The following is a 22235-nucleotide window of genomic DNA, read 5'->3' as shown; positions in this document are numbered from 1 at the left end:
ACCCTTTCTGGAAAGTGTACTCTGAATTGTACGATTTATGTCCACAACTTTAGTTTGTCAGTAGGTTTCCTGGCTGCATTATTTTAATTCTCTGCACCCAGATACCTGCAATCTCAACTGAAGAGGCTCTGGGCAAAGAGAGCCCCCCTGACCAACTAGTTGCACAGCTCTGAGGAAGGAAACTATCTCCTTTGGGCCCCCATGCCACCATCTGTAAAATGTAGGAATCAAGGGCGCTTGGGTGGCTCAGTCAATTAAGTGTCCTGACTTCAGCTCAGGTCATGACCTCACAGTTCGTGGGTTCGAGCCCCGAACTGGTCTCTGTGCTGACAGCTCGGAGCCTGGAGCCTGCTTTGGATTCTGTGTCTCCCTCTCTCTCTGCCCCTCCCCTGCTCTGATTCTCTCAAAAATAAATACTAAAAAAAAATTTTTTTTAATGGAGAAACTGTACTAGAGCCTTTCTAGCTACAAGAGTTGATGATTCTAGAAACAACCCACTTACTGATTTATAAGCATATTTTATATAGGAATTTCCTTAACCAGCATCCATTATTATATTAAAAACAGCCCCTTCTGTGTATTACCACCTAGAAGTTTGAATCTTAGGTACTCAAACAGACTAAACTTTCTTTTAAGGGATTCTGCCTGCTGTTTGTGCTTAAAAAGGCCTTACCTGCACCAAGATGGGATCTACCTATAGCCTCAATTTTATACATCTATTATTAGCTCCATCTGTATTTCCTTCCAGAACTTAGATGCCTTCACTTTCTACAATCAAATCTGTAATCCATCTGAAAAAAAGATTATGGCTTGGGGTTAAAATATACTCTTTTTCTCCCAATGATTCAGCCCACATCCCAGGATCAAGGGCTGAGAACGACACTCATCACCCTGTGATCTGAAATTCCATCTTATACTGACTTCCTATACATGTGGCTTATTCTAAAGCCTGCACCACATTGCAGCGGTTTTGAAACAGGACTAACTGCAGCTCCCATTATGGTTCTTCTTTAAAAAAAAAAAAATCAAGGGATGCCTGGGTGGCTCAGTCGGATGAACATCCGACTCCTGATTTTGGCTCAGGTCATGATCTAGTGGTTCGTGGGTTCAAGTCCCCCATCAGGCTCTGCACTGACAGCATGGAGTCTGCTTGGGACTCTCTCTGTCCCTCCCCCACTCTCTTCCTCTTTCTCTCTCAAAATAAACTGTAAAAAAAAAAAAAATCAAGTAGTCTCTGAAGTTTATTTTTTCAGATAAACTTCCAATACTTTTGTCTCCCATGCCACTCTCACCTCTTGCCCAATAAATAAAAAAGAGGTGGAATTTTAAATCAAGTAATACTAACATACTTGCCTTTTTTTTTTTTTAATGGTAAAGGAGGTCTTCTGTCTCTCGGGTAAATTTTGTGTTTTCTATGTTCACGACAACCAAAGACCATGTTTGTCCTATACACCTTTGAAACCCTAGTGCCCAGCACTGCAGGGGCTCCGTAAATACCAATGAATAAATGAATACAAGGTCCTACACATTTTATTAAGTTTATTCCTAGGCTCCTTTTTGTATTTTTTATTCTTGTTATTAATGTCCTTATATTTTCTACCTCACTACCGTTGGCACCTGGACAAGGTGATAAATTTTCATTCACTCATTCAAGAATACTTACAAATCAACCACTGTGTACTGGGCATTCTTCTAAGGGCAAGAGCTAGAATGGTGAACAAAGTCTACGTCCTCAGGGAGCTCAAGTTCAGGGGCAAAGCCGTAAAAAAAGCCACAAAACACAAATAAGCGGAGTGCAAGACATGAGGAGCGCTGTGAGGGCAACAAGGACGCAGCTGGGGTGGGGGAGGAGGCAGAGAGGAGTCGAGAACACTCTCCCGGAGACTCGATGATCAGGTGGAGCCTCCCCAAAAGGGAGACAACAGGCCAGTGAAATCTGGGGGCGCCATGTTCGGGGGGGGATGGAGACCCAAACACAAAGGTGTATGTGTGCCAGGAACAGGGCCGCGTAGGATTTGACGCAAACAACCAGCGAGGAAGAGAACTGGGGGCTCCAGATGCAGCAGGGAGGGGGTGGGGGGGTGTCCCAAGTCGTGGCAAAGAATCTGGATTTCATTCAAACATAATTGCTCAATAGCTAGGATAGTGGTTTTCTCTGTTTGGTTAACTTTGTTCAAAACACTTAGTGCTTCAAGGCTAATCATGACGCTGGCAGTTGTTTTCAAACAAATAACTTTCCTGTTACGCCCAGAAACGAGACTCTCATTTAGTCTGATGATGACTTGTCTCGAAAATAGTTATGATTGTTCCTTTTCAGCTTGGTTTTGCCTCTGTGGTTTCTCCATGAACTCGTCTCGATTGGACAGGCTTCAGTGTGTCTTTAGAGCTCTTCTTCCCTCCCAGTCACACGCCCCGGGCTGTGCCTCACAACTGCTTATAAACTCTGCCACCTTTTTTCTATCTCGGGTCTAAGGTAACTTTGACATAGAAAATATTACTGCAGGGGCACCTGGGTGGCTTAGTCGGTTAAGCGTCCGACTTTCGCTTAGGTCATGATCTCGTGGTTCGTGGGTTCGAGCCCCGCGTCGGGCTCTGTGCTGACTGCCAGCTCAGAGCCTGGAGCCCGTTTCAGAGTCTGTGACTCCCTCTCTCTCTGACCCTCCCCTGCTCACGCTGTCTCTCTATCTCTCTCCTAGAAATAAATAAAACAATAAAAAAATTAAAAAAAAAAAAAGAAAAAGAAAATATTACTGCAAAGATGAACGTAACCCAATACCATACGGAGTTCCCAAGAGGGGAGGTAGGAACCCTTCTTTTCCTCATCTTAAAACGCAGACAGTAGTGGGGGGCCTGGGTGGCTCAGCCAGTTAAGCACGGGACTCTTGGTTTCAGCTCAGGTCATGGTCTCGCAGTTCAGGAGTTCAAGTCCCACGTCGGGCTCCAGGCTCATGGTGCGGAAGCTGCTTGGGATTCTCTCTCCCTGTCTCTGCCCCTCCTCTGCTCTCTCTCTCTCTCTCAAAATAAATAAACTTAAATTAAAACAATCTTTTAATGTGGATGGTAGCTTCCCACATGTAAGACTGCTGTGAAGGAAAACCACAGTCCATCTAAGGCACATGACTCGTACCCAGTGAACATCACCCAGCACCGCAGACTCAACTCTTCACCCACCATTCGTGAGGTGCCTTGAGTTCCCAGACTCCGAATTACCTTATGACTCTCTAATGCTAGCATACTGGTTAAGAATGTGCCTACGGTGTCAAAAACGACCGAAGGCTCACATCCTGTCTACCACTTTCTAGCTCCGGTCAAGCGCACAGAGAGAGTCTAGCGCTGCCCTCGGCGAGAAGGGTCTCCGTAAATGGCAAGAGTGCTAATAGCTACGATGAGCATGAGAATAGTCACAGAATTAAAAAAAAAAAAAAAAAAAAAAGGAGGAACCCCAATGTGCGTCCTGGAAGAGGTAGCAGGATCCGAGGCGCGAAACTCACGGAAACAACTTAAAAAGGGGAATGAATGGGGGCGCCTGGGTGGCTTAGTCGGTTAAGCGTCCGACTTTCGCTTAGGTCATGATCTCTCTGTTCGTGGGTTCGAGCCCCGCGTCGGGCTCTGTGCTGACTGCCAGCTCAGAGCCTGGAGCCTGTTTCAGAGTCTATGACTCTCTCTCTCTCTGACCCTCCCCTGCTCATGCTGTCTCTCTCTCTCTCTCCTAGAAATAAATAAAACATTAAAAAAAAATTAAAAAAAAAATAAAAAGAGGAATGAACGGCACCTGCGTCCCAGCCAGAAGCGGAGGAATAAGAGCGGCTTGAGCAGAAGTGAAGACGTGAGGGAACTCAAATGAGTCAGGAGGGTCCTCGGGGAGGAGAGCAACAGACCACGACCTCAGAGCGAGGAGGACAGACATGAGGACATGACCTCATTTTCACCCACGGACGATACGTGCCGACGGAGTAGCTGTACCCTGGAGAGGCCGCGGGCTTTGCTGCCGGCCCACGGGGTGCAAGTGCAAGGCCAACGACAGGCAGAGCACAGCCAGAAGCCTGCTGGGTGGGGTGCCCTGCATCCTGCGCAGGACATCAGGTCACACGGGGTCTGGGGTGCTCGTAGGCTGGAGGTGTTCGAATGTTCGAGAGAGGTCACCGGCTTGCACTGGCTTCTCAAAGAGGCGTGCAGTCCAAAACAAAATGGCAAGACCAACGGCGCGGAGAAGCGGGGAGACGGACTGCTAACGCGTGACCCACTCTGGGCCCTTTCTCGGAGTCCCTTCTGGACCACACGTGCATTTCCCGGTGACAAGCTCCTCCCCCAGATCGTAACTGCCTCTGTGTTTACGCTCTCTGGACGTCTGTAACATCAAATCCAGTCTAGTTTCAAAAACACCCTCTGCTTGAAGTTCTTGCTTCAGACGACCTCCATTTGAAAACCACCCATGTTATGGGGCGCCTGGGTGGCTCAGTCAGTTGAGCGTCCAACTTCGGCTCAGGTCATGATCTCAGGATTCACGAGTTCAAGCCCCACGTCGGGCTTTGTGCTGACAGCTCAGTCTTCATGGGATTCTCCCTCTCTGCCCCTCCCTAGCTTGCTCTCTTTCTCAAAATAAATAAATACACTTTAAAGAAAAAAAAAAAAAGGGGGTTGGGTTCAGGTCCTCTATCGCGCCAACCCCCGGTAGGGGGACTGGTGGACGGGACACGTAGCTGGGGCTGACAGGGCTACTCCGACATTAACGGCGATGACACTTGCAAAGCGGTCAGTGCCCCTTCCTGGCGTACGTGCCGAGAACATTTTAAACTTCTCTTCACAAGCTGGTCTGCATACTTCTTTCCCCCCGTAATTCAGCTCTCACGAAGATGCACCCACATGCTCTAACGCTCCCTGTGGTTTTAAGACTTGAGCGTTTCTAAAACAAAGGATCTTCTGAAGAGCCCACTGGGGTCCAGAGGAGGTGACCGGGGTGGGGGAGCCGGTCCGTGGGAGACGACAGGGAATGCCAGGCTTCCACCGGCAACACATGGTCTCTTCAACTATATCCCACGCGGTTGCCTTAGAGGTGCGCGTGGTTTAAATGTGTGTTCTTTAAAGCAGTTTTAGGCTTACAACAAAATCGAGAGAAAGGTAGAGCTTTCCCATACGCCCCGTGCCCGCACACACACAGTCTACCGTCAACATCACTGAAATAGGATGTGGTAATTGCCCAAAGTTCAGTTTACGTTAAGGTTCATTCCAGGGGCTTGTTGCACATTCTGTGGGTTTGGACAAACATGTAATGACCCGCATCTACTATTAGAACGTCATACAGAGTATGGTAAGGTCCCTCTGTGCTGTGCCCAGTCACGCCCCCTCTCTCCCCCACCCCGAAAACCCATTCACCTACTCCCTGTCTCTATGGTTTTTGCCTTTTCCAGAACATCATACAGTTGGAGCTCCTCAGAGTGGCTCCTTTCACTTATTAATATGCATTCAGGGTCCCTCCGTGGCTTTTTGTGGCTTGGGAGCTCACTTGTGTTTTTAGTGCAGGATCACATTCCACTGTCCGGACGGACCGCAGTTTATCCATCTGTTCACAAGCTGAGGGGCATCCTGGTCACGCCCCAGCTCGGGGAGTTATGCCCAAAGCAGGTTTTCGTGCAGGCCTAAGTTCTGCTCTGATGGGGACGTGCTGGGGCGTGTGCCTGGCGGGTCCTGCTGAGAGGAGGCTTGGCGTTGGAAGAACTGCCACACCGCCTTCCCAAGCGGCCGCACCATCTCGCTTTCCCACCAGAGGCGAACGAGCCTTCCCGTTGCTCCGTGACCTCATCAGCGTTCAGTGTCCTCAACCCTGCAGACCTTGGCCGTCCTGGCGGGCGTGCTGACCTAGCGTGCGACGTGGGGCGTGCAGACCCGGCGTGCGACGTGGGGTGTCCTTTCGTGCACTCCTTTGCCATCCATGCTATGTTCAGAGGGCTCTGCTGGGGTCTCTGGCCCATTTTTCAGTGAGGGTTGTTTTCTTATTTGAAGTTTTTTGGGTATATTTTGGAAAGTGGTCCTTGATCCGACGTGCCTTCTGAGAAAATTTTCTCCTAGTCTTTGGCTTACGTTTTCATTCTCTCGACACAGTCTTTTGGAGAGGACAAATTTTTGGGTGTTTTGGGTTTTTTTTTTGTTTTTGTTTTAATATTAATGAAGACCACCTTATTGCTTCTTTCCTGAGTCAGGTCTTTAGTGTAAATATCTGAAAAAGCATCACCAAATCCAAGGTCATCCGTATTTCCTCCTGTATTAGACGAGTTTTATAGTTTGGGTTTTACATTTAGGTCTGCGATCCGTTTTCTAGTTCATTCCATGAAGGGTGTAAGGCCTGTGTCTAGACTTTTTTTTTTTAACATGTGGCTGTCCAGTTGTCCAGCACCATTTATTAAAGGGCCTCTCTCTGCCCCATGATGTTCCCTGTGACCCTTTGTCAAAGATCAGCTGACTGAATTCATGGGGCGTATTTTGGGGTTTTAGTTAATCAATTCTACTGATTTGGTGATCTTGACATTTCTAATACAGGTTATTCCTAGGCAAGAACTAACCGTTCTAAATCCGGGGGGGGGGGGGGGGGGGGCCTCAGTCAGCACCACCTAATGTAATTGGAAAGGACAGATAAAATTCCTTAACCGTAAGAAAAAATCCCATCACATCCTGTTAGAAGGCTAATGGGAGGCAACCAGGATTTTACAATGGTTACATTACCAAATATACTTAAAAGGAGAGAAACTAGAGTTAACCAGCAGTTAGCGAGTCATAAACGTAAGTAAACACATTACTCTTTAAAAAGGGAACTTAAAGACTTAAAGGGCGCCTGTGTTGTTCAGTCGATTGAGCGTCCAACTTCAGCTCAGGTCATGATCTCGTGGTTCAGGGGTTCGAGCCCCGCGTCAGGCTCTGTGCTGAAAGCTCAGGGCCTGGAGCCTTTTTCAGAGTCTGTGTCTCCTTCTCTCTCTGACCCTCCCCTGCTCATGCTGTCTGTCTCTCTCTCAGAAGTAAATAAAACATTAAAAAAATTTTGAAAAGGGACCTTAGGGAACAGAATAATTTCATTACCACGGTGGCTGCATTGCAGATTTTAATTCTCATGAGAAGAAAGTCATGTGGATGATACATTCTTGATAGGATCTCACCGCCAATTATATAGGATCCAAGAGTGAAGAGCATTGCTTTCTCAGGATAAAGGAGACCCTGAGTGTCTTCACCACAGAACTGGGCAGGACGTGAGAACAACGAGCGCGTAGGGGGTAGACCCTAAGGTGGGAGCCCCCCCTCCCCGGCTTGAGCCTGCAGAGAGAAAGGCTGGCCAGGGGGCTGGAGGCCGATGAGGCCAGAGGGGAGGTTAAGATGTTCATCCTCTGGACAGAAAAGTAAATTGCAGAGTAAGTGATCAAAACAATAAAGGTTAGAGAGAGGCTATCAAGCCCAGGTAGTAAAATTTTTAAAAAATGTTGCTTCCAATTGTATTTTTCTTTGGGGATATGCCCACAGAAGTACTTAATACAAAATAACTATTATGTAAAATGGACTAAATAGTTAATCTCACATAGAAAACCTAACTAGCTCGGCTGGGTCCTAAATTTTAAAAGATCCCCGTTACATACCCTTAGACTTCTTGACGCGGTGGATACTCAAAGGCGCTACAGATATCTCCTAAGTCTCTCAAATCTGAATACATTGTTTCACGTTTTCACACTTCAGGTCACAATGTAGCTTACAGTAGATATGAACAAGAAATGTTTTATTAAGTATCATAACCAGTGGTATCCAAGAATTAAGAAAGCCAGAAAGAGGCTGAAAAAGGTAGGGGTGGGGATTTGCCCGGGAGCTTTCTTCCAGGACAATGGTAATGTTCTCAATCTTGAAAGAGGTTCGGATTATACAAATTAACTCAGGAGAAGTAGATTTAAGCGTCGTGTATTTCACCACATACAAGTCATGCCTCCAAAGATAAAGATGTAAATATTGACCTTTAGTTAATGTTGTGTATGCTGCAGTGTTTAAGGGGAAGTGTGTGGATATCTACAATTTACCTTGCTATAAATCAAAGGAAGGGACTGATAGCCCATCAAAGTGGTATAAAAATTACTTGATCTCTGATCAGCAGCCACGGAAGGAAACATTATCTAACCATAAGCAGAGCCTCCCGAAAATACACCTGCCACTGACTGCCACCCCAGGGAGTTTCTGGACTGGAGAAAGACAGACCCAGGAAGTGCAAATTCAGCTGTCTGTTAGCATCACAGAGCCCGACAGAATTCTCCGTGCTTTCTCCTTGAAGCCCTAATCCTCCCTTTTGGTCAAGTTTAGTATGGAATGTAGAAGTCTTTTCTCCTGCTAATCTGTGGCCACTTAATCTGCACCCTGGGTGCTGGATGCAAGGCAGAAAAGGAAAAATCTTCCTCCAACATAAACAAGAAAATGGCCTGATGGATGGACAGAAGGATGAGCAGGTCAGTATATCACCGAATACAGAAAAATATTAATGGTAGAATCTAGATGGTAGATCTAGGGGTCTGGATTCAACATTCTTTCCATTTTGCTTTAGGTTTGAAAACATCCACATCAGATGCTTGGAAAAGTCAAAGAGAAGAAAAGACTGAAAGAGAACGTACTTGCTGACGGCTACTCTGTGCTCAAGAAGAGAAAACCCGATGCTGGGAGCCTCACCTCATAAATCCAAATCTATTAATTGAAGACAAATGAGTCTAAAATGATATCGATTAATTCCAAGTGCCCGCAGAGGTCACTCTGGGCGACCAAAGTAAATTAGCATCCACTAAGCTTTCATTAAATCAACAGCGGTCATCCCCTGCCAGAGTGTTTCCTGCTTCCAGACGTTACACAAAGTCTCATCAAAAATGGTCATCTGAGCCCCCCACCCCCCAATCAAGGAGGAGCGGTCCTGCACCTCGGTCCCAGCTTACTGTACGTGGGGTGGCCGTCACCACGACCCTGCAGACGGGCAACGCACAGATCGTCTTCTTCCCCGGCCCACAAGCAGGATGCCGCACACACACATCTCGTGGGGTTCTGACGCCTAGATTCCCGTGTGACTGTTAACGGATGCTGTGCCATAAAGAATTAGCTTGGTCTCTGCCATTCACGGTGGGCCTGGAGAGCTCGTGCTAAGGAGGGGACGCAAGGTCGGCCCCTACATAGTGCTGGGAGGGGAAGTGCCAGGGGACATGAAGCTTTACATCTGGAACCTTCCGAGACCTCACCCTCGTAATCTCTTCCTTTGGTTGCCTCTGATTTGTCCTCCTAGTAAACTATCCAACCCGAGGGGGTAGCAACCCCTAAATGTGTAGCCCGCTGGCCAGAGGTGCAGGTGGCCTGGGGTCCGCAGTGCGGATGCACTGCGATGAATAATCGTTTCCTTTTTTTAAAGTGTATTTGAGAGAGAGCGTGCACATGAGCAGGGGAGGGGAGAGAGAGACAGAGAGAGAGCACAAGTGAGGAAGGGGCAGAGAGAGGGAAAGAGAGAATCCCAAGCAGACTCCACACCGTCAGCACAGAGCCCATCCTGGGGCTCAAACTCACAAACTGTGAGGATCACAGACTGAACTGAAATTAGGAGTCAGACACTTAACTGACTGAGCTACCAAGGTGCCCCTAGAAATTTTTTTTTAATTTATTTATCTTGAGGGAGAGAGAGGGCAAAGAGAGAACCCCAAGCAGGCTCTGTGCTGTCAGCACAGAGCCCAGTTGTGGGGCTCAATCTCACTAACTGTGAGAATCAAGAGTCGGATGCTTAACTGACTGAGCCCCCCAGGGGCCCCTGCAAAGGACAATCTTTAAAAGACACTTGCGCTAGAAATAAATTAAAAAAAAAAAAAAAAAAGACACTTGCAGTTCAGGTTTTAAGTAACTGACTTTTATTTTGAAGAATACAAAGAAAAATGAAAAGACTATTCCAGAATACTGAATCGAGATCTAACTAATGCAAAGAATGAGCCTTGTCAGGGTCGTGGGTTTTAAAAGTTACAAAAAATAGGTCAAGAACTATCACAGAAAATTGAACATGCATTCTGCACTAGACAGGGCAGAATCGATGCTGCTCTAAGCAAGCTACCCACAGCTGTGGTTCCGTGGGAACAGCAGGTGGGAGACACCTGCTGAAGATCTCGGGGTGCAACCGACTCATAAAATGGTTACAAACTTGTTTGTGTGTATAGAGAACTCACACAATGAGAGGTATACAGCCATTTAAGGAATTGTTCTTTCCACTTGATAGGTTTGGATTTTTTAAACATAAAAACTTGTGGAAATGCATCAGCAAAAGTTTAAAAAAGGGAAAAAATGAAGGAAATGTGGTACACATTTTAAAACCATTGAGGGACACCTGGGTAGCCCAGTCAGTTAAGCATCCAACCTCAGCTGAGGTCATGATCTCAGGGTTCAGGGGTTCGAGCCTTGCATCGGGCTCTGTGCTGATGGCCTGGAGCCTGGAGCCTGCTTCGGAGTCTGTGTCTCCCTTTTTCTGCCCCTTCCCCGCTCATGCTCTGTATCTCAAAAATAAACATTAAAAAAAATACAAACATTGAAGCTGGGTGATGGGCACATGGGGACAGAACACCATTCTACTTCCGTATGGGTTTTAAGTTTCAAAATAAAATGCCTCTTAAAAATGATGCCAGAAAGGTTTTCCCTTTGAAAACGTACGGGATCACCAGTTCCTAAAACTTCTTAATCTGTTCGTTAGCCTGTGGTCTTGGTTCCTCCTTCATTAAAGGATTTCTTTCTTTTGTTTGAAATGTTATCGATTTCCTAGGTAGGTACTATGTTCAGAACACTGTGTCAGGTTCTCAGGAATTATTAAAAAGCAATCAAGGTAAGCCAGGGTTCCTACCTTACTAAACTGCAAAATAAGATACGTAGGACAGAAATAGGTAGCCAAGAATTGCAGTGTATATATATAAAAAGAGCCCGATGAGAGAAAAATCAAAGTGGGTTGGACCTTATTGTGTAAGAGGATTCCAATTTGGGCATATTCCTTTTGAAATTTCTTTTTGATCTGAGAGAGAGAGAGAGAGCGAGCGAGCGCAGGTGAGAGCAGGCAAGGGGCAGAGAGAGAAAAAGAAAACCAAGCAGTCTCCATCTGTCAGCACAGAGCCAGCCTCGGGGGCTTGAACCCATGAACCCGGAGATCATGACCGGAGCCAAAATCAAGAGTTGGTGCTTAACCGACTGAGCCACCCAGGTGCCTCGATTCGAGTATACTTCCTCCCTGGAGGGAAGGCACTGAAGTTGGCCAGGACCCACAAAAACGGGCCAGACATCAGGTGTGGGACCGGCTAGGACAAGACAGAAAGAAATGTCGTACAATGTGACTAGAAACAGGGGCCTGAGAGAGGGAGGGGTTAAAGGACACTGTAAGACCTGGGGCCTGGGGTCCTACAACCCAGCTGGTGACAGAAGTGAGGACAGACGCCGGGCGATGCGTCTCATCCGCACAGGAACGAAGGTGAATGTCGCGGCAGGCTGAGTTCAAGCTGCTATTTGTCCCCTGGTTCACACCACATGCTCTGGTAACACTCAAATCCTCAAAAACTGCCTGATGCCATTTCTCACCTGCCTCCTGCACACCTGGAGGCTTCATCGGACCACCCTGGTCCGCCTGGCGCACTGATTCTTCAAGAAGCCACCAGGGATGGAGAGAAGGAGCAGAGTCTAGACACTAGCCTGGCGCCCGCCTGCCCACCTTGGCTAGGAACCCACCAGAAGCCCGGGAGTAGCAGCCGCAGCCGCCGCCTCCAGAGACCCCAGTCCCCTCTCCCATCTGCCACCTCACTGCCCACCCCCAGAGATGGACTCTGGGGGGTCCCTTCTGTCCTTGTCCATGTTCATGCCTGAGATGTCGGCTCCTCTGGTCACTTTGCCTTCTTACAATCTGCGCTCCCTTCCCTTCCTCCTGGTCCCAAAGCCCGTGATTTTCTGCTCCCCACCCCGATTCCCCTGCACACTCTGGGACACCATCCGCCTCTTCCTGGAGCACTCCCTCCTCTGGCTGGCTTACCGAACACTCTAGACCCCCCCACCCTCCACTCCCAGGCAGCCCTCTCCGCTGAGGACCTCCCTGGTCTCCCCCAAGACCGGAAGGAAGTCGGTGCCAGCGTCCTCACTTACTTACCGTGATGCTGTTTCCAGGCCTGCCCGTCACTGTACAAAGCCCCTTCCCTGCCCCGCCCCTCCTCCCTGAGGTCACAGCATGGGATGTATCTCCCCCGGTAAGATCATTAAAAACGAAAACCTCCATGGGGCACCTGGGTGGCTCAGATCTCGCGGTTTGTGGGTTCGAGCCCCGCGTCGGGCTCTGTGCTGACAGATTCTGTGTCTCCCGCTTTGGATTCTGTGTCTCCCTCTCTCTTTGACCCTCCCCTGCTCACACAGTCTCTCTCTCTCAGAAATAAAAACATTAAAAAAAAAAAAAAGAAAACCTCCAGTCTTGTTTCAAAAGCACGTGTAGGAGGATTAGGAGGAACTTAACGGAGGAGAAAGCACTTTTTATGCCAAGAAAACTGGGAAGGGGATGACCTCAGAGTCAAGGACACCCCTCTAGGTGAAATCACACAGCATCAGGAAGGGCTGGTGCGTCACACTCCGTGGCGTGTGCGACCCACACCCCGGCCCCGGGACCCCCTCCCGCCTCCCCTGCTACTCACTCCTGTGGCCGCACCGCCCACCCATCCTGTGCGCACAACAGTGTCCCCAACATCAAGCTGCGACCTCATCCGGACCCGAGCGCTCTGCCTCCTCCCAGCAGCCCCCTCCCTCTGCCCACACCCCACAGTCCACTGCGACGGTGTCTCCTGCCAGTATTCTCGATGCCTGGCCCCACCCCATCCCCCACTGGCTGAGCCCACAGCCGCTCCACCTTTTGATGGACTGGATCTGCCTGGTGGACGGGCTACGGCCCCGACTGCCTCCCGCCTCGTTCCATCTGCCCCCTGCAGTCTCCCACCCTGCTGTGGCCTGGCCGCGTGTCTTGCATGGGAGCGGGAAGGCAGCGGGCGAGACACAAGCGGGCACTTGAACAATGCGCCCACCTCTACTCCCGGGACCTCGCCGCTGGAGAACGAGAGGGGGTGCAGAGGAGAGAGCAGGGCAAGCCCAGCTGGGCCGCTCAGCCTGACCCAGTTCCACGGGACGGCCCAGCAGAGCCCGACCCAGTTGCTGGGATGGGTATTTTAAGCCACCCAGTTTCAGGGCGGTGTGCTGTTCAGGAAACGCTACCTTGTAGAACCAGAGGCTAAACAGCGCTAGGAGAAAATTTATTCAACCAGCAGACCCGCGTCCGCTGTTTCTTTTCTCTTTTTTTAATGTTTTATTTATTTCTAGGCGAGAGAGAGAGACAGCGTGAGCAGGGGACGGTCAGAGAGAGAGGGAGTCACAGACTGAAACAGGCTCCAGGCTCTGAGCTGGCAGTCAGCACAGAGCCCGACGCGGGGCTCGAACCCACGAACCGCAGGATCATGACCTAAGCGAAAGTCGGACGCTTAGCCGACTAAGCCACCCAGGCGCCCCTCGCGTCAGCTGTTTCTACTTCTCCTCCCCTCCTTAGATCCCGGAGCTGCCGCTTCTCAAGAAAAGATAAGCCATCAGAGGAGAACCTTCTGGATTTCCAGCCCCCAGGTCTCTGGTCAGCATTTACTGTCTCAGAGAGAATGCTCCACCGCTGACCCACCTGCCAGCCTTCGCCCTCGATTTCAGAGCGGCAGGCCTACACTTGAGGTTTTGGGTTTTAACTTTTCCACTTCCCCCTCATTCAAGTGCACCCGGCCTTGGCCCTGGACACCCCCAATGCACCTGTCCCCGTGGGGCTCACTCTACCCCCGCAGCCTCGCTGACCTCTGCCCGGCCCCTGAAGGTGCTTTTCCTCAAGGCTCCACACTCAGCCTTCTCTCCCCTTTTACAGGCCTGCGCGGACGGGTCAGGTCTCAGTGCCTGGAGCCGCCCTCTCCTGAGCTCCACGTCCAGGCGCACAGCACAGCAAAGGACCCCACTGAGACGGGCCGCAGGGCAGATGCCCCGGCCCCTCCACTCACTCTCCCTCCTCTCATTCAGCGGGTTTCCTTGCTCCCCTCCGGATGCGGTCACACCTCTGCCTGAAGTCAGTGCCTCTCGCCTGCAACGCCCGACAGCCTCCCCACGGGTCTTCCAGCCCGTCTTGCGTCCACACGGCAGCCAGGCTGCTCGGCCTGACGACCCTTTTCTAAGCGGGTCTAATGGGGCTCTGCTGTGGATACGGCTTCGCTCAATCCCGACTCGCCAGCACTCAGCACACGAGGCCCGTGACTGTCCGCAACGTTTAGCGGGTAAAATGGATAAACGGCTGGAACGTCTAGTAGCCCAACAGGCACACATATAAACTCAGGACCGAAGTGTCTCAGATCAACACTGAGAAAAGTGGGAAAAGCCTGGTTTGACGGCCAGCGAACCCCAATTTAAACAATTCCCATCACCTTAGTCTTAAAATGGTAACTGCCAAGGTTTGCGTCAAATTCTTAAAGTTACTGCTCCGCACCCCCCCATCAAAAAAAACAATTGCTTTAGTTTCCAAAAGAATCAAAACCAAGTCCGAACGTTCGATATTTACTTACGTGCAAAGAATTGACTGGTCCTCACGATCTAGAAAACAAAACAAACAAAAAAAAGAAAGTGACCATTTGCCTGGTGTTTCAAACACTTGATACAATCAAGTTGCAACTCCGCTCCTGCCCTCCCCCCCCCACCAACGCTTCCCCAGCTTCCCCAACCTTTGCGGCCCTGAGTCCATCCCCCTGCTCAGTACGAGGCCAGACCCTGGGGGCGGGGGAGGGAACAGCTTTCTATGCCCCGTCAACCTTGATGCTCAAGTCTTGTGCATGACAGCATCACCTGGGAAGCCTTATAAAGGCTTCCCCGGGGCTCCTCCCCCACCAGATCATCTTCAGGGGGGTGGGATCAAAATCCCCTGTGTCAGTTAAGTTCCCCAGGTGACTCAGATGCAGGGTCAGGTGTGGAAACCACTGCCTCTCAGAAAGGCTCCAAGAACACCCACCCCTGTAGAGGAAGGAATCTATTAACTGAGAGAGAGAGAGAAAAAAGAAAATCAAACCCGGGGGGATGGGGCGGGGGGGAGGGTGGGTGGGTGCGGCTGAAGGCAGAGAAACATCTAAATGGACCGTGAGCAGCGCCTCCGGTCCGGACGGTTTACAGACCCATGTGCAGCGAGGGCAGAACCTCTACGGGATGTCAAGGGGATGAATGACTTAAATCTTCAGCTCAGCTTTTCAAACGGGAAGGTGAAATTCAAACCCACGGCCGGCCCGCGGACAAGCCCCCTCCCCCCCAGCATGGATGTAGGATTTCTAATTACCTATGGGCACTGGTATCTATTTTTACAGAGGAGAAAATGTTCCTGGAGGCGGTCAGGTAATGCAGCTGGGACCCCGAGGCCACTGAGGGGCGGCGACCTGGGGCCTGGCTGCCTCTGGCACCTACCTGTGTTGTTGGCGCTGCTTAGAATGGGCCTGTGCTCGCAGGGCCTGGCGGGGGGAGGGGGGGGTCCTCACTCCCGTGTAGTTCAGGCATAGACAGCTTTTTTTTTTTTTTTTTTAAGTAGGCTTCATGCCCAGCGTGGGGCTTGAACTCAAGACCCTGAGATCAAGACCTGAGCTAAGATCAAGAGTCAGATGTTTAACCCACAAGCCACCCAGGCACCCCCTCCCCACCCCACCGGGCAGAAGTAGCTTTTCTCAGAAATAAATGTCATACTATTATTCAGATAAACTAACCCTCGCGTATCCTCTGTGTATAAACCGAGTTCCACGAGTGTATCACTGCCCGGCGCCTCAAGTCTCACTGAGCTGAGTCAGGGCTGGCCGCCGCCCTGGGAGGTCCAGTCGCGCCCTGGTCCCGGCTCTGCTGAGAACGACGCTGCACCTACGAACGCGGCACCGATTCCCGGCTCCTCCCGGGCTCTCCGCCCACAGGGCTGGGGTTTAACAAGCCCGTGTTTATTCACTGTGAATAGGAACCCTCGGACCCCTAAATTCTCCAGGTCTGAGCAACCTCCATAGAGCTCCACCACACCAGGTGTCTTATGGCTTTTCCAAACCGGTTCATACCGGTTCAAAACGCACAAAAATTAACCAACACTCAACTGCCTCCGAATTAATTCAGAACGGCTCTCTTCCTGCATCCGTACATAAGTATCACAACCACCACCTACCGTTCCAATCTGCTCCGTGCTCCATTCCCTGTCCTCTCACCCCCCGGCCCAGGGAGCCGGGACAGCTCTGCCGCCCAGACTTCTCTGTCCTTGGTGTTCGTCTGTCTGGTCCTGTGCTGGCTTTGCGCCTCGGTTTCCCTGTGCGTGCACTCAGGGCTGGGGCTGGATCACCTGTAAGATGCTCACCAAATGGGATGTGTCCATCCCCCCTTCTGCCTCCCTGACTCCTCTTAATCCCGCCAACTAACGACCTGTAACAACGTACGACGACCTTGATCCCTAAAAACCAGTCAATGTAACCACAGCCTGAACGGTATTTAAGGTAGACAATTTCACTTTCAAAAATGCAACTAGCGTCCGGAAGACCACCGAGTCCTTTCCTAACTCCGTGCTTTCCAAGCACCTCCCAAGAATCACATATGGAGGTACTCAGGGCATCCATACCAAGTTCAATCATAACGCAACAGTGGGAGAGGTTTCAAATCAATGACCTCAGCTCCTACTTTAAAAAACTAAAAGAGAGCAAGTCAAATTCAAATTAAAAGGAAGAAATAAAATGAGAAAGAACAGAAATCAATGATGTGGGGGAAAAGGAAAAAGAAAAAAAATATCAATGTAACCAAATTCTGGTTATTTGAAAAAAATCATACAACTGATAAACTTCCAGCCAAACCGATCAGGAAAAAGACACAAATTGCCAACATCCAGCATGAGACAGAGAACAGCCACCCTGAATCCCAGACACAGTCCGAGTGAGAACTCAGATGGAAGGGACAACTTTTTAGAAAGACGTAAACCACTAGAGCTCTTTCCAGAAGAACCAATAACCTGACTGGCCCCATATCTGTTAAAGAAATTGAATTTGTGGAACTAATATAATGTTACATGTCAGTTACAGCTAAGATTTAAAAAAAAATTGAATGTTGCTTAAAAGCCTTCTTGCAAAGAAAACACATTTTGCTAGTGAATTCCACAAAACATTCAAGGGGGAAAAAAAAACCATACCAAACTTTTCAGAAAATACAGGAGGAAGAAACATCTCCCAACCCATTCTCAGAGACAAGCTGGACTCTGACACAACTACAGACGTTACGAGAAAATGACATACAAATCTCTGTCATCTGCAAGGGCACAAAAATTCTTAACGTGAGCAGATCAAATCCAGCGATATATACAAAGGGGTACACACGAGAAGCAGGTGACCTTCATCTTGGCCAAGCAAGGTCAAGTTCAGCACCCGAAGGCCAATGATCTAACTCCCCATATCTACGGACTATAGAACATCTGAATAGATGTAGAAAACACATTGGACAAAACTCAACATCCATTCATATTAAAAGGAAAAAACCCCAAGCAAACTCGGAACACAAAAGAATTTCATGAACCTGATCAACGGCATGTACAAAAAAACATGTACAGTGAACACCGTCCCTAATGGTGAAAAGGTGAAAGGTGTCCCCCCCGTCCCTTTGACCAGGAACAAGGCAAGGATGTCTGCTGTCGCCATACCTATTGGGCATTACCACAAGGCAATAAAAAAAATTTGAAAGCCTAAGGTGTGAGGGAGGACACAGCGATGTCTCTATTTGCAGAGCACATGCTGATCTACACAGAAAATCCCAAAGAGGGGCGCCTGGGTGGCTCAGCCAGTTAAGCGTCCAACTTCAGCTCAGGTCACAATCTCGTGGTTCGTGGGTTCGAGCCCCGCGTCGGGCTCTGCGCTGACAGCTCAGAGCCTGGAGCCTGTTTCGGATTCTGTGTCTCCCTCTCTCTCTGACCCTCCCCTGCTCACACTGTGTGTGTCTCTCTCTCTCTCTCTCTCTCTCTCAGAAATAAATAAAACATTTTTAAAAAATTAAGAAAATCCCAAAGAATCTATCAGGACTACCTTCCAGAAGAAGTGAGTTCTGCAATGTTGTAAAACACAAGGCCTATACGTAGATTTTAAAAAATACTTCTATATATCAAGGGTGTGTGCTTGGAAATTTTTAAATTTCAACTTCCCTTTAACACTAGAAGGCATGAAGCACTTTCACGTAGATATAAATCTAACAAGAACGGAAGTTGAGCTTTTCGCAGTCAAGGTTATTACGTCCAAGAACTTTACTATCATTCATTCATTCAACCGGTGTTTCTTGAGCAACTGCTATGTTCCAGACACACGCTGCATTTTATTGGTGCCGTGTCCCCATGGAATCCAAACTTAGGAAAACAGGTGAGCTTGCCTCCGGTTCTTTCCATTAAAGAGACAAGTTGTGTTCACTGGGACGCTGTGCCCTGAATCCCTCCCCTCCCCAGCCCTTCTCTAGCTACTGATCTCTTCACAGGCCCTGTGGCAGTTGGCGGTTTTGCTCAGGATGGTAACTGAAACACCCCCGGACCAGCGCCGGTAGGCAGTGTAAGCTATCACTCGACTACCCGAGTGTGCGCACGCCCAGCCCGAAGGAGGTGTGCAGCACGTCAGCGTGTGCCCCTGCCTACAGCACAGAGTGCGACAGGCTTGCTGACTGTTTTATTTTGTTTTTCTATCTTTCAATTATGATGTCACCAAAACTATCAACTAATTCTTTCTGCTTCTCACGTGGAATTTCATTGTTACGGATAAGAGCTTGTCACGCTGGGCCTTGGCTTCGAATCCTGGTTCGTAACCTCTTACGATCTACATTTTCTTGGGTGGAGTTTTTAATATTTTTGTGCCCCAGTGAAGCAGGACCACAGGTCTGGCGACTTTGCTGGGCTGCTGCGGTAGATCCCACCGTGCACGTGGACGTCTGGCCCAGGGCGTGGCACACGGGCATCTTTAGTAAGTGTTCACTCCAGCACTAGCGAGGACGTGAGTAACAGTGCGATAGGCTGGGAAAGCCACATCTTCCTCGTTCTGTGCGCGGAGGGCCGGTGTGGCAACCAGGTCATGGGACAGTAGCACTGAATCACTGCTAACTATTTTGCTGACTCAATTTTTTTCCCAATCAACCTGTCAAGATGATTTTAGGGGCGCCTGGGTGGCTTAGTCGGTTGAGCGTCCGACTTTCGCTTAGGTCATGATCCCGTGGTTCATGGGTTCGAGCCCCGCGTCGGGCTCTGTGCTGACTGCCAGCTCAGAGCCTAGAGGCTGTTTCAGAGTCCGTATCTCCCTCTCTCTCTGACCCTCCCCTGCTCACGCTGTCTCTCTCTCTCCTACAAATAAAAATATTAAAAAAAAAAAAAAAAAAACCACACACAAAAAAAGATGATTTTAAAACTTGTTTCCTTCCATCAAATGTATTTCTCTTCCCTGCAAGTTTCACGTCATCTACAAATTTCACGGGCATGCGTCCTGCATCTTTAAGCACCCTGAGAAAAATGTCACCAGGGGACGGGCCTTGGGTGCGCACACCCTGACAAGCCTGGACAGCCTCAGCTGGTAACCAGCACCCACATGCACCCTCTGCCACAAACAGCCCCGAGGGCGTCACGGAAGACTCTGGAATGCTGGGTAGCGGTCCTGATTCTCATCAACACCATCCACGGTTCTCTCCCTTCCCACTAAGCGAAAGGAACGCAGTGCGTGTGGCCATGTTGTTCTTAGACTGTTGACAACAGAGTCTAGAACCTTCCCAGGCACGTATGTGAGGCTCTGGTCTGAAGCTCCCGCCCTCATTTCAAAGTTAGAACTGCACACGTGAGCCGGTCCTTGCCTTCTGGAAAGCCCCTTGTCCAGACAATCCTTCAAAGATCAGAGGGCCGACCATCTCAATCGTGAGGACGTACTTGTTTGGATGGAGAAATATGGATTCAATTAGAGAAGGAGTGTCCTCGCTCCAGTTTCTTCTCCCAAATAAGGCAAAGTGTGCTCATTTATACAAACGCTTTTCTGCATCTAAAGATTCTTCTTCTCAGAGACACGGAACCAGAAGCAAAGAGGCTACATTCTTCCTTCTCCACCCCCCGAGTGTCCCCGCAGTGGTAGCCATTTTCTCAGTACGCCCTGGCTCTGAACCTCAGAATTAATATTAAACCTAATGTTTTCTCAGCCTAAACGGATTCTGAAGAGTCACCTGCCCTTCCTGTTTGCCTCTAGCGACCTGGTTCATACGCGTCCCAGCACAACGTGAAGTGGGCCTGGGCGCTGTGCTTTACGGAGCCTTCACGCTACCCTCCCGACCCAGCCCCTAAGGCCTGCGACGCGGTGACAGGTGACATCCGGTTCCTGACGATCATGGAACCGTTTTATAAGAACCGATAGATTTTATCATACTGTTACCAGGTTTATTTTGCAAAAGATGCAAAGAGAAGGAGCGTTATTACAGGAGAGCTCACACAATAGTGGGAAATGCGTTCAAAACGGCTATGTTCTGGTTGGCAGGAAAATGTCCCTCCGTAAACCACTGTGTCTAATGTCATGAGTCAAATGAATGACTCTTCAAATTTCTACTTCAACCTAAATCCAAAAGGATTGGCTTCCCCAATGAAGCCTCTATCTTTTCCAGTATTCCTCTCGTGGCTCTTCCTGTGGGTTCTAAAAGCCAGTGCAGGAGCGCTCTGGTTATACTGGTTTGTGGTGGAGAGCAAATGTATATTAAAAACTAGATGCTTTTTAACGAAAAAATTAGCGTGAAGGAATTATGAAGCCACAGTCATATTTACCTGCTTCCTCTAGAAAATGGCCACACTGCCCATTCTCATCTTAAAAACTCATAATTCAGGGGCACCTGGGTGGCCCAGTCAGTAAAGCATCTGACTCTTGATTTTGGCGCAGGTCATGATCTCACGGTTCATGAGATGGAACCCTGCGTCAGGCTCCTTGCTGACATCGCAGAGCCTGCTTGGGATTCTTTCTGCCCCTCCTCTGCTCAGGCTCTTTCTCTCTCACTCTCTCTCAGAATAAATAAACTTAAAACAAACTTTAACGGGTGCCTGGGTGGCTCAGCCGGTTGAGCATCTGACTCTTAATTTCAGCTCAGGTCACGATCTCACGGTCTGTGGGACCCAGCCCCATGTCAGGCTCTGCACTAACAGAGCCTGCTTGGGATTCTGTCTCTCCCTCTCTCTCTGCCCCTCCCCCTCTCAAAATAAACATTTAAAAAAAGAAGACTTCATAATTCCTCTACAATAAACATTTGCTACTTTTCTTTTTAAGATTTTTTTAAGCTTCAAGCCCTTTGAAACACAAGCAGAAACGCTAACTCACACTTGAGGAATCGGGTACCCAGGACTCTAACCCTCCCGTTACCTTGAAGCATGCATCTGTAAGCAGATTCAGAGATGGCGTAGATGTGCGGGGGCATCTCATGTCGTTTCTTCCCTCTGTACATTTTGATGATGTTCTCAGAGTAGATTGGAAGATTCTTGTAAGGATTTATGACTACACAGAAGAGTCCAGAATAGGTCTAGAAGAAAAACAAAATACAGTGTTAAAAAACCAAAACAAAACAAAAAAACCCCTGAATGTATCCCACAGCCAGAGACCATACAGTAATCCGAACAGGGGCCTTCATCCCTGGGGTAATTCATCTCTCCCCCTAACTAAATCCAGCCGAGGACGGGCAATTCCAAGGCACAGGAAGTTCTCCCACAGATCAGTTATTAGGGGGCACTCTACCGGACTCAGTTCCTTCATCTGTAAAATGGATGTAACATATGCCTCCCCCCACCCCCCCAACCTCACAGGGCTACCACCGTAAGGTTCAAGCAGTCCGTTATTTGCGTTTTCATGGTCATTCTCTCCCGACCGTGCAGGGTATGAAAATGTCAGTAATGTAGTTGCAGATCCCACACTGCAACTCATCTTTAAGGAAAGACCAGGTGTCAAGTTTGGGTGTAGAATCACGGAAGAGTATCCACAATTACCTGAAAACATCGTTATTAGGAGATTTGCAAAAACGTAAAACTTCTCTAAACATCGTTTAGAGAACATCGTTTGTTTCACGAAAGAGAACTTATTTACGTTACCTTGTTGTACATTTATTTTAAATGAATTTATTTAAATAAATTAAGTGGTTTATTATTTTTAAGTGAACTGATTCAT

General features: G+C 48.9%; 1 protein-coding gene across 2 annotated transcripts in view; it reads right to left on the bottom strand.

Annotated features, from left to right (window-relative positions):
• Window positions 1-22235, bottom strand: part of MYH10 (myosin heavy chain 10) — a 126723-nt gene that overhangs the window by 80175 nt on the left and 24313 nt on the right. For both annotated transcript variants that reach the window (XM_039231495.1, XM_039231494.1), the window contains exons 3-4: window positions 21441-21597; window positions 14616-14643 (exon numbers count right to left, since the gene is read on the bottom strand). In XM_039231495.1, the coding sequence (XP_039087426.1) occupies window positions 14616-14643; window positions 21441-21597 (185 nt within the window). The remainder of the gene's footprint in view (window positions 1-14615; window positions 14644-21440; window positions 21598-22235) is intronic.

Source organism: Hyaena hyaena, unplaced genomic scaffold (assembly GCF_003009895.1).
Source record: "Hyaena hyaena isolate Hyena2069 unplaced genomic scaffold, ASM300989v1 scaffold_58, whole genome shotgun sequence".
NCBI classification, from domain to species: domain Eukaryota; kingdom Metazoa; phylum Chordata; class Mammalia; order Carnivora; family Hyaenidae; genus Hyaena; species Hyaena hyaena.
Note: the sequence above shows the minus strand (reverse complement) of the source record. Positions and strands in the feature narration are given on the sequence as shown.